The sequence below is a fragment of the Crocuta crocuta genome, unplaced genomic scaffold, assembly GCF_008692635.1.
Source record: "Crocuta crocuta isolate KB4526 unplaced genomic scaffold, BGI_CrCroc_1.0 scaffold29, whole genome shotgun sequence".
NCBI classification, from domain to species: Eukaryota; Metazoa; Chordata; class Mammalia; order Carnivora; family Hyaenidae; genus Crocuta; species Crocuta crocuta.
Window position 1 is genome coordinate 3,240,412 of NW_027533280.1, and position 17,203 is coordinate 3,257,614.

General features: G+C 39.5%; 1 protein-coding gene across 1 annotated transcript in view; it reads right to left on the reverse strand.

Annotated features, from left to right (window-relative positions):
• The window catches only part of KNTC1 (kinetochore associated 1), a 72,881-nt gene that overhangs the window by 1,965 nt on the left and 53,713 nt on the right, over nt 1–17,203 (reverse strand). The window contains exons 46-63 of the mRNA XM_077748064.1: nt 16,243–16,414; nt 16,083–16,141; nt 15,497–15,713; nt 14,499–14,572; nt 14,022–14,232; nt 13,788–13,897; nt 11,064–11,110; nt 9,600–9,678; nt 8,294–8,412; nt 7,767–7,902; nt 6,967–7,062; nt 6,558–6,614; nt 3,724–3,778; nt 3,547–3,610; nt 2,868–2,997; nt 1,698–1,787; nt 1,063–1,208; nt 246–336 (exon numbers count right to left, since the gene is read on the reverse strand). Of these exons, the coding sequence (XP_077604190.1) occupies nt 246–336; nt 1,063–1,208; nt 1,698–1,787; nt 2,868–2,997; nt 3,547–3,610; nt 3,724–3,778; nt 6,558–6,614; nt 6,967–7,062; nt 7,767–7,902; nt 8,294–8,412; nt 9,600–9,678; nt 11,064–11,110; nt 13,788–13,897; nt 14,022–14,232; nt 14,499–14,572; nt 15,497–15,713; nt 16,083–16,141; nt 16,243–16,414 (1,953 nt within the window). The remainder of the gene's footprint in view (nt 1–245; nt 337–1,062; nt 1,209–1,697; nt 1,788–2,867; nt 2,998–3,546; nt 3,611–3,723; nt 3,779–6,557; nt 6,615–6,966; nt 7,063–7,766; nt 7,903–8,293; nt 8,413–9,599; nt 9,679–11,063; nt 11,111–13,787; nt 13,898–14,021; nt 14,233–14,498; nt 14,573–15,496; nt 15,714–16,082; nt 16,142–16,242; nt 16,415–17,203) is intronic.

Below are 17,203 nucleotides of genomic sequence, written 5' to 3' on the forward strand. Positions count from 1 at the left end.
CAGTGAATGGCTGGAGGCCACCCTGCCGCAGAGAGTAAAACCATGGCCTCTTGATTTCTGGTCTAGGAGCCCCTTATACGAAAAGCAAAATATAAAAATATTTACAGTTAATATTTACAAATAAAATATTTACAAATAAAAATAGATTTATCTCCAGGACACCAGAACAAGTTGGCTCAATGTCAAAACCCTAGAAATATAAACAGTGTCAGGTTAGAATCCGAGTAATGGTGGGCCAGCTTTACCTTCAGAATTTCACAGGGAGCAGCATCTGGTGGTACAGGTTTCCCACAATGCTTTGAATATTCAGTTATAAAGACTGAAGCTTCATCTAAACTATGGAATCAGAAAGAAAAAGAACATCATGAGGAAATTCTAGGGGGTGATAAATGTTTGCTATCGTGTTTGTGGTGATGGCTTCACGGCTATATATATGTCAAAATTTGTCAAATTCCATACTTGAAATATGTGTGTGTAGCTATGGTTGGATCACAAGTGGTAAACAAGCAGAAAGAAATCCATGGCATGGTAATGAGAGAGGGACAACATGTCCCAAGTGGCCAGCAGTTAGACTAAATGTGGGGATGGACCAGGAAAGACTTCCATCCTCACCGGGTTTCCCTTCCTTAGTGCCAGCCATTTCTCCCTTCTCCTTTTCGCATTCCAAATCCATTCCCAACCCTATCCCAAGAAGCTTATTTCTAAACTTGTGGCTGCTGGAAAATTAGACAATCAAGCTTAGCAAAAATTAGGTCACGTAAAAGCCAGTAACTCTCTGAGCAGGTGTCTAAGGAATAAAGCGATCACTCAGGTTTTAGAGCAGGACTGTAAGGCACCTATTTTGAGGGTTTGGAAAGTTTCTTGATTGTCTGACTCCCAAGTTCACATTCGAAGGGACTCAGTTACAAGACAACCAACCTATGGTAATGCTAGAGCTTAATATTCAGAGCCTTTCATTACAACCAAATAGTTGCACAATTGTTTTATATTTTCCTCCAAAAAAGATAAATTTTAAGGAAACTCTACAGTAAGGTGTTTTTGTTTGTTTCTTAATTAACTTACCTTAACTCATTTGCCAAATAGTTTACCAGCTCAGTGATGTTGTTGGAATTCATCATGTGCAATTTCAACACCTGAAAGTATTTTGTCTTCGCCAAAATCCCAAACTCCTTCTTGCTTATGATATTATTCAAAATCAGATTTCTAATCTATAGAATGACAGGTATCATTAAGTTAAAAATGTGGGGAATTCTAAGTCCTTACTCAATACCCCAAAATTCCTTATCATCAGAAGTTAAATTAGCATTGTGTTGTGACTAAGCCTCTTTTTTTTAAGGGGGTGGGGAAGGGGAGCTGTTTTGGCCCATTTCAGTAGCAGATTAAATCAATAAGAAGTAATTGCTCTGAGGCACTTTGGGACTTTTTAGGAGGAAGATCTGCTTACAACAAAAGCATTTAAGGCTCCAGATTTTTCACTGAGCACAGCAGCAAATAAGATAGACGGGGTCTCTACTTTTTAAAAAATTAGTATACTAAGGTTTTAATAAAAGCAAAATAACTTTATATATTACCAAATAGGTAGAGATAGTATTCAGCGTAATTCTGATTTAGGGAAAATTATTACCCTAATGAAATTATTACCCTATATGAAAATATAAAATTTTTCATAGCAAAAAGGAGATGAAAGTGCCTCTTACTTGATGTGAAAAGCCTGCCAATTGGCCAGTATTCATATGCTCTTCTAATTGCTGTAAAATGATCTGAGAATTGCACGAGCCCAGAAAATTCTAGAGAAAAAAAATATCAAACACAGTTAATGGAAAAGTATTATTACTACTAATTTGTCAAATGTGAAAGATTTTCATTTTTAAATTTGGAATATCTTTAACAATTTCTATTGCAGAAAAAAACTCAACTCTATCATATAACATAAATTAGAGAAATAAGCAAGAAGACATTTTACAAATACCTATTGTGACAGCAAGGGCTATTTAACATGCATTTTGTCATTCTAAGTGCGGAAAGGAATCTATTTAAATACTAAAATTTTGAAAAGCATTAATGGGTGTGTTTATGAATAGTCAAAAACAAGAAAAACCCAAAGTCAAAGACAAGCACAGATGGCTGTGAAAAAATGGAATGAATAGACCAAATGACAGATAAAAAATATGCACGTTCATTTATGTAGATCTCTATCTACTGGCTAAACTACCTTTGTGGAAAAACCGCAAAACATTCCCAAGTGCTTTGTTCTATTTGTTCTGTATTGTAAATGGAATGAGTTCTTTTTGAAAGTTCTGTCCTCAGAATGCTCATGGCTCCCTTAGTCAGACATCCATACATCAACCTGACAATTCCCTCTCTCCCATCTCCCACATCTGATCACTAAGTCAAGCAGCTCCATTAGGCTCATTCTCACTGCCACCACCCTACTTTGGGGACACAGCCCCTTGAGCCTTCTCTGCACATTCGCTGGCTGCTGCCCGTGAATCAAGTGAGAAGTAGCTCCAGACCAAGCGCAACAGCTTCCCATGCTTCCACTCTTGCCTCCTCTCTCCCCGATCAAGCCCATGGATTGTTCCCTCGAAACCAGTCCCTGAACATTTTACTGTACTTTCCCAGGAAACCTGGTTGTTTCCCACTGATAAAGAACAAGGTCCAAACTCCTCTTAAGGCATCCCCTGGATGGCCCTTGGCCTTTCAGGGTTACCTCCTGCTAAACCTGCATACAAACCTCCTGCCCCACTCAGGCTGATGGAACTCATGCTTTGCAGGTCTGGTAAAAAGAAACTTTAACTGTTTTGTGGGGGGACATGCAGTGGGAGACTTCATTTCTTTGGCAGGCCCAGAGGAATAATTTACGATACCTTAATTTGCTGATGTCTTTTTTCCGAGTGGGGCATGAGCATTAGACAGGCTAGTGCAAAAGCCGGAAGCTCTAACTGGATGTACTGCCTGGCAACTGCGATCATGTCGAGATCATCTGAAACCGGGCATCTTCAAGAGAGTGCATGAATTTGTTACTGATCTGTCAGATACACGAGATTATGCTGGGTCTTCCAGCTTTCTACACCTGTTACCTGATTGTGCCTTCAATGATTTTAAACATTCCAGTGCCTGTGCATCACATACACTTAGTCATGAGTAACTCGAGTAACTGCGGAATAAAATATCCTACCCACCAGAACAGAGAGCACTTGGCTGCCACTGTGATCATGTCTGAGGCCCACATGTGCCTAAAGACATATTCTCAGAAGACTCAAAATCTGTGAGACAACACTGCATGATTTCAGGTAGTGATAAAAATACTCCTTATGTAAATTAAGGTTTATCTTAGGAAATGCTCATTGAACAAGTTTACAGGTTACACCGCACGTGGGGAGCAGACATAGTGAAAATAAGAGAAATATTTTATTTTAAAAATAAGTGGTATGCTTAACTTCACAAGAAAAATGAGTTCCCCACTTAAAGAGGTTTATTAGAAAGGAATTTTGTAAATAACACATATGATTTTTGGGGGAGTAGGGAAACAAAGAATTTACTTACTCTAGAACAGCGATGAGACTCTCCCGACAATCTGATAACTGACTGGGGCTCAGGGGACACGATGCTGAAAAGAAACAATAATGTGCACACACACAGACACACACACACACACACACACGCATGCACACACAGAGCTATAAAATGCTACTGTCAATGTTTCAGGGGAGAGAAAAATACCTGAAAGTAGGGGTATCTGAACCACACGCTGCCAAGCTTTGCTGAAGTAGGGAACCTGGGGAAATAAGCACATTATAGGATTCATGCCACAGTCTCTCCGTTTTGCGGTCACAGAATTATAGACTTAGAGCATATGTTCTGAATCCTAAGACTAAAATCATGAATTGGTATCTCCCTGTTCAAGATGCTTCGATTTTAGGATAATATTCTTTCCTTCTCTCTCTCTTTCTTAAAGTAAGCTCTACACCCAATGTGGGACTTGAACTCATGATTCTGAGATCAAAAGTCATGTGCTCTACTGACAGAGCCAGCCAGGCGTCCTTGGATAATTCTCTTCATGACTGTATATAGTTCAAGATCTTATTATACAATCTTGTATTATACAAATCGTACAATGGTTTGTTATGGTTTAGTTTGAGGGAAAAAAGTGTCAGAAAACAAGATTCACATTGTTGTGTGCCACAAGCTGTGTGAGAGTCACAGGAAAGGGGCAAGCAGACGAGAGAAAGGATTTCAAAAAACGATTTAGTCAACAACATACATTTCTACTCATAGGGGAGGGGTTAAATGACTCGGTACATTTTACTCCATATTATGGAGAATAATTAAGAGTTAAAAGTCTGAGATAGCAGAAAGATTAAATGTAAAGATCTCAATTTCACTCCTAAGCATATGCTCAAGAGAAAACAAAAAACATACATCCACATAAAAACTTATACACAAATGTTCACGGAGCAGTATTCATAATAACCCAATTACCCTTCAACTGATGAATGGACAGATAAAATGCCCACGTGTCCATGCAGTGCCCATGAGTCAGCAGTAAAAGGGAATGAGGCCCTGACACCAGCTACCATAAGATGAACCCTGAAAACGTGACACCGAGTAAAAGGAGAACAGAAGGCCACGTGGTGCAGGATTCCATTGATAGGACATGTCCAGCACAGACACTTCCAGGGGTAGGAGAGGGAGGAACAGCGAGTGATTGCTAATGGGTATGGGGTAGACTTCCAGGGTGAAGAAAATGTTCTAGAATTAGGTAACAGTGATAGCTGCATAACATTGTGAATATAGTAAAAACCACTTAGTTATATACTTTGTTTACTTTTTTGGGAAAGATTAATTTTTTTTGGTAATCTCTACCCCCAACATGAGTCTCGAACTCATAACCCTGAGATCAAGAGTCACATGGTCTTCTGAGCCAGCCAGGTGCCCCTTAGCTGTATACTTTAAAAGCTGTATACGTTTTAGGGGTGCCTGGGTGGCTCAGTTGATTAAGCGTCTGACTTCGGCTCAGGTCATGATCTCACAGTTCATGGGTTCGAGCCCCGCGTTGGGCTCTGTGCTGACAGCTAGCTGAGCCTGGAGCCTGTTTTGGATTCTGTGTCTCCCTCTCTCTCTGACCCTCCCCTGCTCATGCTGTCTCTCTCAGAAATGAAAAAAAAACATTTTAAAAAATTTAAAAAATTAAATAAAAGGGTACGTTTTCAGGGCACCTGTGTGGCTCAGTTGGTTAAGTATCTAACTCTTTCTTGATTTCGGCTCAGGTCATGATCTCATGGTTTGTGGGATTGAGCCCTGCATCAGGCTCTGTACTGACAGCATAGAGACTCTTGGGATTCTCTCTCTCTGCCCCTACACCCTGCTTTCACTTGCACACTTGCTTTCTCTCTCTCTCAAAATAAATAAATATTTAATTAACTAATTATCGGGCACATTTTATTTATTTATTTATTATCNCCCCTAATGGGAACATTTTATATGGGAATCATATCTCAATTAGGAAAAGAAAAGTAGGTCTCTATGCGCTCTATGGAACAGTCTCCAAGACACCAATGTTATGTGGAAAAAACACTTTATTTAGAATGTGATTGGATTTATATGTACCATAATGTACATATATCCCTCCCTCTACACTTCTATCATAGTAGTAAAGTTCTAGAAGAAAAGATAAAGTATAAACAGTGGTTACTTCTGGGGAGATAATTTTGAAGGGAAATGGTAAAGGAGAAGTTTCAAGTTTTACTCAGCATGGTTTGATGGTGTTCTAATTTATTAAGCTATGAATAGATTATATATTATAACGATTATTGTGGTGTACAACTTGTGCAATTTAAAAAAGATGAGTAAGTCATGGTGTCTGAATTAAGGGTCTTCCAAGTCCAAGAGGGGCAGCTGAATGTATACTTTAAACAAATTATACCATGGCAGGTGTTACAGTAGAGCCAGTGTTTTGAGAGCATAAATGAAGATGCAGCTCAGGAGACCTGGAGAACAGGGGCGAGTGATGTCCTCAAAGAGGTGATCTCTGAGCTAAATATTCTGGGTCCCAGCACCATTTTATTTTATTTTTTTAAAATATCTATTTATTTATTGGGGGTAGGAGGGAGGAGCAGAGAGGGAGAGAGAATCCCAAGCAGATGTGAGCTGTCAGCAAAGAGCCTGATGAGTGGCTCAAACTCATGAACCATGAGATCATGACCTGAGCTGAAATCAGGAGTCAGATGCTTTAACAACTAAGCCACATAGGCGTCCCCTGGCACCATTTTAATAGGACATCAGGTCTGTTCTTTTCAAACATCTTAAAAAATTTATTTATTTTGAGATAGAGACACACACAGAGAGAGTGAGTGAGCAGGGGAGAGACACAGAGAGTGAGAGAGAGCGAGCGAGAGAGAGAGGATCCCAAGCAGGCTCTGCACTTGAGTGTAGAGCCCAGACATTAAGTCCGTTCTTTACTGAGGAGCTAGTTACTTCACCCAGTGCACCCGGCAGCCACAAGGATCAAGTATAAAGATTAAGTTCTATACAATTTACTTTAGAAAGGTACATACCTGCCATAATGAATGGATACTAGAAATGGCGGTTAAAACTTTCCTTAGATAAGGAATCTGTGAAAAAAATAAAATACAGTTCTGAATATCACTAAAATGGAAAACTTCAACATGAAGTATCAGATTCTTAAGTTTTCAAAAGAGGTATCAGTAAAATGTATCTACCATGAGAACGACCAAAGAAGTTCACTTACTAAATCACAAATATCAATTTCTTTCCAGCAAAATTTATGTCATTTTTGCATTAGCACTTCCCCTGGTCTAACACCAAATTAAATTTGGCACAAACCCAAAAAAAGTCAATGTTTGCAGCATACATCTGTTCCATAACAAGCATCAGTGCAGAATGCTTAAGAGATGCTATGCAAAAGCTTTAACATAAACTGGCGTCCAGGGCACTGAGTCTCACCATATTGAAGCCAAGAAGCTTTTGCAAGAGTCCATTCCAAAGCTGCAGGTCATAGATTTGGTACTCCAAACAAAGCTCAGTCACCAATCTTACTGCCTAAAGCAGAAAAGACATTTAAAAAAAATCATACTGGTTCAAAAGCAAGCAAGCAAGCAAACAAACAAACAAACAAAAAAACCCATACTGTTTCAAGATACCAGGAAATCAAAGGCACCTTTGGAAAAGGTAGAGTGGGTGCACACAAAATATGCTTATAATCTAGATGTGTCTATTGCCTAATTTCAGTGAAGCCCCCCCTTCTCTCTAATGAAAGTAAAAAAGATTAAGATTATTCTCTTTCTTTCTTGCTGTCATGGATTCAAATAGCATCGTGAAGCTTTCTCTGCGGTCTTCCTTCCATCCAAGATCAGTCTGCCTGTTGGCCCCTAACCCTCCATGCCCTAGGCTCCAACTGTCTCAGAGACTAAATTCCCACAGGCAATGAGGAGGAAGAGAGCAATGCCCCTCCTGACATGGGGACAGTCTCTGTCCCTCCCCATCTGGATGAGGACACAGAGGCCTTGGGAAGGGATTATGAAAGCGTCCTCCTGTGGGTAGGGATTAGGGCCTAGGCTTTAAGGGGCAGAGGTAAGGGGATCCTCCAAGTTGCCTGTCACCTGTCAGGACAGGAAAGTAGGAACAGTCTCAGAGCAGCAGATCTGTTCAAGAATGAAGCGTTTCTCTGGTGTCAGGCATTTGAGTGAAAACAAGGGTATCTGAGAAGATGGGGGCCCCACCCTCAGACAACTCCATGTACATACCATGGATTCGTGGCTGTGGTTTTTCCAGAGACCTTTAATCATTCCTTCTTTAGGACTGTTGCAAAATAATTCATACGTGATGGGGATATTCAAAGTCTCAAATGATGCCAGAAAAGTTATACATTTCAAGTAAGATCTGGAAAACAGAGGCATTTATGGGAATCGTTCTTACAGGCCACATTTACATTTATGATAAAAGCCACCAGAGGGCAATTATTAGTTCTGTTTGTTTTTAGATGTCTATTTGTTAGGCTCCTAAGTATATTAACTGAATATAATATTAGAAGTAAATCCATATGAGCAAGATCAAGAAAACATTCAGTTCCTAAATGCCTCAAAAAACTAGGGAAACAAGATGTTCTCAGAGGCCTACATCCCCTTTGCCAAAAGGTCAAGGGCACTCAAGGCAAAGGAACTACATTTACAGAGCTATTCTAATACACTGTTACAAACTAAGGGGCTTAAATGTTATATTTCCAAAGAACTCATCTGTTTCCTATTAACACAATTTAAAAAATTCTACTTACTTCACTTCTTCCATGGGTTTTTTGAAGAGAGATTCTATAGTTTCCTTATCGGCCAAATATAGGAGACACTGAAGAGCTCGTGCTCTGTGGGCAAAAGTTAACTGGCGCACACCCAGCGTCTGTAAAACCAATGCAAGTTTGCAGAGACACACACATGTTGCAGCTGGGTAAATGAGTTTCAGCTTAGGTAGCATAAGCGTCATTAAAAAAAAAAATTAAAGTCAATCTCTGCCCTCAGGGAGCCAGTGGTTCTCAAAGTGTGGTCCATGGACCCCTGGCAGGTGTTTCTCAAACTCTTACAGGTGGGAAACGGTCAACATTACTTTCACAGCAACACAAAGATGTTATTTGCCTTTACACTGTGTTGATACTTGCACTGGTGAGTGAAAGTAGTGCTGGCAATACTCAGGGCAGGCACACACAGTGGTGGTGTGCATCACAGCCATGCATGTACAGTACTGAAAACCAAAGGTGACTTCACTTAACAAGGTTCTCAATGGACCAGTAAAAATTTTATGAAACGAAACCTCACCTCTTGAATACATGGAGTTCACACTTGAATACATATTAATTAATTAAAATGTATTCATCAATGTGTGTGACCAAATGGAAGTACACATAAAGCATACTGCAGTCTGATGGTTTATGAATAGTTGTGAGCTGAACTAGCTTCCTTAAATGGAACACCATTTTTACTTGAAACAATGACTATCAGATAAACCAACATGCGGGGGAAAAAAATCCCTTCCTTGTTGTTGAGGACACATAATCAAGCGTCTTAGATTTCCCCTTTTCTTCCTTCTCTCCAAGACCCATTTGCCTCCTGGTTCTTTCTCTCCCTGTTTCCAACTGCCTCGGAACATTTCCACAGGCAAAAGCCTGGAGGCCAAAGAAGTGGTGTTGCCTTTAGGGAAAAGGGAAAGTTTAGTGCAGCTAAAGTTTAGTGAGGAGGGAGGGAGGCATGAGTGGAGGGTGGAGTAGGTCCTACCGGGCGTTGGGGCAGTTGGTTTGGCCCCTGGTATTAGGAATGTTGACCAACCAAGGAGTTAATAACTTTGAATGCAGATAACCGTGGGAACTGTTAATAGGTTCAGTTTGCCAAACAGGATGTTATGGAAGCCAGCACTAAATAGAGCTTGCAAATAATATAGTCCTGAATACCTAATAAAATATGCAGTACTTTGATTAAGTGTGTAAGTTAGCACTGTTGTAATCATCTGTTAATGACATCAAGCATGGTAAATACGCAGGAAGAAAAGGGTAAGCTGAGATGCAAAGAAGAGTTCTGACTGTGTCGAGGGCTTACAGTTGTAGCTGATGTTGCAAACACGAACAGCATTCTTGAACTGTAATCAATCGGACGAGACAAAAGGAGATACAGGACTCTGGGAAAAAATATTTTAAATTACATTTGGATTTTAATTTAGTGATACCCAAACAACAGACCTGTTTTATTGTCCATGGAAAAAAGTCACTAGACATTCCAAACATGGACCTGAAGGGTTATATGGGTCAAGGACACTTTTACTTTTCCCCTTAATGGATGCTTATGCTTTTCTTGAGTTCTAGTCATAGCCAAAGAAAATAAACACAATAAATGTCAGGCCCCAGTCTTTTCATCTATAAAATAGCCAGTCAAACTCTGATAATTTAAGTTCTATTTAAGAAATTAATACAAACTATAGCTGCAAAGTACATTGGATCCTACACATGGAAAATGTTACTTTAGTTCACAGGACCTTGTTAAGTGGCATAATTCAACCTCTAGACTCAGGCCTGATGGGCCGCCTCCAGAGAAGGGCAAGACGGATGGGGTTGGCGGGGTACCAGGCGAGGGAGAGGGTGGACCTTTCAGTGGGAAAAGGCAGGAAGTTACAAAATTAGCATGAAGTATCCCTTTGGGATCTCCTAGGGATTTTCTTTTTTTCTCTCTTTGAATCGTTTCTCTGTAAGACTGTCCATCGTGGCTGGTTCAATGAGACACTGCAGGATGAAATTACCTGTTGCTTAGACAAAGGTGCCCCTGTGTTTAAAAGACTAAGCAAGGACAAGGTGGGGTCCAAGGAAAGGAGAGCATGGAGAGGGTGGTAAGCCAGCTGTGCCCAAACCAGGAGAAATTCTTCTCTTGGGTTTGCCTTTTCACATCCTCTCTATCAGATCCAGGGCTGATGCAGGGTGTAGGGCTTCACAAGTGTGTTGACCTACTTTTGGTCTAGACCAGGAATGGCAAAAAGCTGGCATGCATGTCACCACTCCCTCTCTTGTGCCTGTGCCAGGCATCATTAATGGATTACCATAGCCATTTTGATTTGGGCCCAGATATAGTCGGCAAGCCATGATCAATCAGATTTAGCATGTTAGGTGAAACCAACCTGCTTTCGTTGGTCTCAGTCTTAAGAAGGGGAAAGGAATACTGGTGGTCCATACCTGCACAAGCCCAGCTCACCTGGGGGACAGAATACATAGGGGTCTCGGGCCAGAGTCCTAGCCTAGCAAATAAGAGTACTCCTTTAATTGAGGCTCATTCTCTGCTAAAGAACCTTCAACATCAGTAGGGACTCACTGAAGGTTCAGAAATTCTGGATCATGGTCATTTATTCCACTAGAGAGCTGTACATACTTGTGACCATATATCAATGAAGTGATTCTTCTCAGAGACTCTGACCCAAATTACATGAAGAACAGTCTTTTCAAAACCAACCTCTGACAGATTTATTGTAAGACTCCTACTGGGCAACAAGCTACAGACACATATAAGTAAAGAAAGTACCTTCGAAGTGCTTCATCTTCTTGTAGTTCAAAAAATTCTGATGGTTTCTTTGAAAAAGTGAAAAACAAAGTAAAAAAACTAAAAATTTGTGGACTACAGAAACTAACACAATCTTTTAGGTGAAAAACCCAATATACCGAAGTATGTTTACATAGAAGACATTACAGTGTAACCCATTACCTTATGAAAAAATGTTTCCTTCAAAATTAGTTTCCTCACATCATTCAGTCAACAAATATTTACTGAGCACTTACTAGGTGCCAGGCACAAGGGTTGCCTGGGTGAACAAAACAGATGTTCCTGTCCTTCTGCCTCTCAGTCACTGAATAATTTTTATTTTTATTTATTTATTTTTTTAAATGTTTTATTTATTTCCAGGAGAGAGAGAGAGACAGCATGAGCAGGGGAGGGTCAGAGAGAGAGGGAGTCACAGACTGAAACAGGCTCCAGGCTCTGAGCTGGCAGTCAGCACAGAGCCCGACGCGGGGCTCGAACCCACGAACCGCGAGATCATGACCTAAGCGAAAGTCGGACGCTTAACTGACTAAGCCATCCAGGCGCCCCAATAACTGAATAATTTTTAAAAGGAAAGGACTCCATGGATTTTAAATGAATCCTTCAGTAATTCAGTACAGCAATGTGCAAGGTGGTCTGGACAGTCACAGTTCCTAGCTTCAGGGTGCTTTTGTTCAGTTCTCCAAATTTACGTATAAGTTAAAACATGTTGGTTTCTGAGTCAACCACAGATTCTATGTGGCTTAGATATGCTTCTGTTTCCACTGAAGCACAGTCCTTGCTCTTTGCAAACACTTAATAAATACTTGCTAAGTTGAATGTTAAGGGATATAAAAAATGATTAAAAACATAACGTCATTTCAGTTATTTGTTGACACACAGATTTTTTTCAAGCATACCTGCCTAGGTGGAGAGAAGGCGGCTCCCTAATTGAGTTCTGCCTAAAAACGCAGAAGTAGTGCAGAAAATTTTGTTTGGATTGCCAAATCCCAGCATAAATGTCAGTGATACTATTTCTAAAAAACTGACACTGTGTGCCTCCTGATGTGATACAAGGGAAAGAACACATCATCTATATGGTATTCTTGCCCAAAACACACAACCTGAATCTAAGAGAAACATCACAGGAAGGAGGCATTTTGCAAACCATGGTTGCCCCGCTTTAAAAACATCAATATGCCATCACAGTCAAAACAGACTGGAGTAAGAATCATCAATGATGTTGAACTGGATTATGTGTGGTGGGGAAAGGAGTTTGAAGAAGAACAAGTTATTAAATTACCTCAAAACACCTCCCCTAATAGTTACAAAAGGAAATACAGTAACTATGTAATATGGACACCGACCACATCTTGACCAGGTTATTTAAACTCACATCACGTATTATGGCAAATAGACATCATGTGCCTCCAAATGTCATACCCCGAGAAGGACATGATATCACTTAGGTAGGATTCTGGCCCAAAATGCATCAATTGAACCTCATCATGAGGAAATATCAGACAAACACAAATTGAGGAATAGCTTCTAAAATAACTGGTCTAAAATAACTCTTCTCCCCCACTCACACTCTATCTCTCTCTCAAAAATAAATAAACATTAGGGGCGCCTGGGTGGCTTAGTCGGTTAAGCGTCCGACTTTCGCTTAGGTCATGATCTCGCGGTTCGTGGGTTCTAGCCCTGCGTCGGGCTCTGTGCTGACTGCCAGCTCGGAGCCTGGAGCCTGTTTCAGTCTGTGACTCCCTCTCTCTCTGACCCTCCCCTGCTCATGCTCTCTCTCTCTCTCTCTCTCCTAGAAATAAATAAAAAAATATTAAAAAAAAAAAAGTAAATAAACATTAAAGAAAAAATTTTTTTAGAAATCCGGTGTCATGAAAGACAAGGAAAAGCTATGGAACTGTTCTAGATTAAAAGAGATTAAAGATATGACAAAGACATGCAATGTATAGTCTTAGACTAGACCCTGCTCCAGGGGGGGAAAAGTTCCTTAAAAGAGCATTACTTGTACAATTCATTAAATTATGTGGACCACAGATTCAAGCCTATGTTTGTATTGTATCAACAGTGTATCAATTTAAAATGATCTAATTTTGATAATTATACTGTGGTTAAGTTAGAAAAAAATCTTGTNGCATGCCGTATGATATATATTCGAAGATAGTCCAGAAAAATATTATAAATATATATATTACAGGGCAAAGCAAATAGGGCAAAATGTTAAACATCGACAGAGCTGGGTGAAGGATGTACAGGAATTCTTTTTTTTTTTTTTTTAATTTATTTTTGNCAAACTCATGAACCGTGAGATCATGACCTGAGACCAAGTCGGACGCTTAACCAACTGAGCCACCCAGGCGCCCCAAGAATTCTCTTATACTACTGCAACTTTTCTGTATGTTTAAAATTATTTCAAAATACAAACTCACATGAATATAAGAAAAATGAAAAGTTATTCATATGAATCTAAGAATAGACCACTTCTTTTATACAAGAGTTCATCTGGAATCACCAATTAAAAGGTAAATAGTGACAAAACAATATTTTAATGGAAAGAAGAAGGAAACAATCTCATGAAGACTCATCAGATAACAGAAGGTATTAAAAGGAGCAAATATTCCATGTTTTAAGAGTCTGAGATCTTAATTGGAAGGTTCTATCAGTGCGGGGCCAACAGATATGACAACAGAACCTCTCAGAGGACAGACTCACCTCACCAGGTTTTGTGGACGGGCACAGCCACTTCTCCAACAACATGTCCCAGACTTTCTCCAAATTAATTTCATTAACTTCGGCGATTTCTTTGGCAGCTGTGTGTATATCTAAGATATCCAAGATAAAGAATTAAAAAAAAAAAGAAAAAAACCCAAGTATTTAGTGCAAATAACTGAGAAACAAAATGACAGTTCTTCCCGAGCAGAAAGATACATGGTGCTTTGTCCTCACCAGGATGATCTTTGCTGGAGGAATTCTGAATTCTTTGACTTATGCTAGGATGTTCGTACAGACTGACAATGAGATGTGCCGGCTTTCCTATCACTCTTAGATATTCTGCGGTGTTCAGCTTGTGGGCTATGAGCACGGCTTCAGTGCCTGATCGTCGGTACTGAATATGAAGCTTCTTCAACAAAGCCTCTGCTTTTTCACGCGTTTCATCCTTTAAAAAAAAAAAACCCAAGAAGAAGAAAAGGTCATGTTCTAAACCTCAAGTGAGGTGAAGAATCCACCTTTATCAATCAAGGTCTCTCCCTGCCTTAGTTATTACATCCTTCACGTATCTACATAAACCCTCATCTTCTTTATCCATTTTAGGCATCCAACCCTTGAAGACACCCATCGGTAGGGTGGGATGAGAAGGTGCACCAGGGAGCACCCTTTGTAAGTGAAAAGAGAGGAGCCTTCCATCGCGCAGTTCAGACGCACCTGACATGGGATATTGTGTAGCCATCTCTCGGCTAAATACAGGCAGAATTTCAAGCTGGACATTTTGAAGGACCCTGAACAGATAAAGAAGAGATTTATAAACAAATCTTAATCCTTTTAAAACAAATGTATTTTAATCAAATTAGCGAGGTGTGTTTTTTTAAATACGAGAATGCATACTCAGAGAAAAAAATAATTTAAACAGAAGGATATAAAGTAGAAAGTAAAAGTCCAGAGACTCTTCTTTAGCTTCTATTCCTTCAGAAGTTTCCTGTGTATGTGTGTGTATGTCTGTGGGTACATGCACACATTTTAACCCAAACGGGCTAAGATCATACATGTACTATATAGTCCACTATTCTCACTTAATATACACTTCGGGTATCTTTCCAAATCAACTATACAGTATTCTATTCAATAAATATGTTCTATTTTTAAAAACAAGTTCCTGACAAATGAACATTTAGGGAAAAAAACCAGTTATTTTTGACTTCTGTTACAACTAAAAACATGGCAGTAAGTGCCTGTGTTTGTGTGCTTGTTTGGTTATGCAAGAATACGTAAGGATTCATTCTTAGAAGTAGGAGTGGCTATTAGGAAGCATCAGTTTCTATCCCTACAGNTGGATTCATTCTTAGAAAGAATATGGATTCATTCTTAGAATGAATTCTAAGGATTCATTCTTAGAAGTAGGAGTGGCTATTAGGAAGCATCAGTTTCTATCCCTACAGACAAAGTAGAGAACGCCCACATCCCCGCACCCTTATAAGCTCCAAGGAGGCTGGCTGACTTCACTGGAGCCTTTTCAACATTCAGCAAATTTTAATAATTTTAGCAATGCACCAAGTGAAGAGAGAGGGCACATAACATCCATGCTTAACTACCATCAATAATTTTAAATGCCTCTTCTCAAAGATAAAGAAGGAGTAAATTTTTTTTACTGCAAGTTCAACACAACAAGCAACCATTTCCAATCCATTAAGAGGAAGAATCCATACCTTCTGGGATATCCTGGGCAAGACTGATCCCAATAGCTACAGCCCACTCTGGGTTGACTATAGACAATAAGTAGGATTCGATGGTTTGCGTGATCTTAGTTATTTCCTTGTTAATCAGTGTTGAGGATTTAGCTTGTGTTAACTTCAGAAGCTTTGGCTTCAGTTTTTTTTCAAAAACGTGTTTGGCTGTAGACACATACAGAGTGTCCAAAGAGAACTTCAAAGAGAGGAAAAGAAAAGTCAAGGATAGGGGCACCTGGGTGGCTCAGCTGGTTAAACATCTGACTTATTTTGGTTCAGGTCTTGAGCTCATGGTTGTGAGATTAAGCCCCACAAAGGGCTCTTTGCTAACAGTGCAGAACCTGCTTGGGATTCTCTCCCTCTCTGTCCCTAACCCCCTCCAAATAAACAAACATAAAAAAAAAAAAAAAAAAGACTTACTTTAAAAAAAGAAAGAAAACTTAAGGTTGATTTATATGCTTGCCTTTAAGGGTTTTTACATAAAAGCAGCACAAAATCCTTCTACATGGGGTCTCAGTTAACTAGAGAGAATAAAGATATGTTTAACCAAGCCTCAACCCATTACCTTCATTAATTTACAGATTAGGAGCAGTGTTGGGAAAGATTCTTCACTGAGTTCTGTAGCTAAAAAGTAAACAAGGAGAGTATGATTTGCTACTCAGTACATTCGTAAGAAGTATAATTTTGTTTATTCAGTAAAATTCATAAAAAGTTAAGGAACATACAGAGAATTTTCCAGAAGTTCTGTGCTGTGCCAAAGAATATTGGGTGAAAAGGCAGTCTAGTTTGGGCAGCTGACGGCAAACTGATTACATGCTCCAACATATACTGATATTCTAGGTCCACCGGAGGAGATATTCTTCTATAGGATTTCAAATGTTTCAGAAGACTCAATGCCTGTATTAAAATATAAACGTATTTTCCTGTGAGCTTAAACCAATCCTGTTTCTGAGCTAACTTGATAGTATCATAGAATTACATTCCTGAGATGGTCTTGTTTTCATAAAGAGAACGAAAACTTTTTGTAGTTTTACCCCTGAGATTATCCTTCTAAACCATAATTTATATGATGATTAAAAAAATTATACTCAGAGAAATTAATTGAACCCTATTGCTGGTGAGATATTTGTAAATGAGTCTGAAAGTTCCCCGTACGCTCTTTGAACAGTCTGAGGGAGGTCTCAAAAATACTGGATTTCATTTTATAAATGTAGGCAGTAGATCTAAAACTAATCCTCTATACCTTTACATCTCTTTAGCCTTATATCTGATATTTTGGGTGCCTGTATAACTTTTTGGATCAACCCCTTTTCTTTTAATGTTTAAAAGCCATTTTAGAGGCACCTGGGTGGCTCAGTTAGTTAAGCATCCGACTTCAGCTCAGGTCATGATCTCACGGTTCGTGAGTTCGAGCCCCGTGTCAGGCTCTGTGCTGACAGCTAGCTCAGAGCCTGAAGCCTGCTTTGGATTCTGTGTCTCCCTCTCTCTCTGACCCTCCCCTGCTCACGCTGTCTCTCTATCTCTCTCAGAAAACAACAAAACATTAAAAAAAAAAAGATACAAAAGCTACTATGACCAAAATTCAGAAAAGACTAAGAAGTTACTGAAAGTACTGGAATTGACGCAGTCCTACCTACTAACATAGAAAGTAGAATCTAACTCTGGGTCCCACTTTTTTTTTTTTTT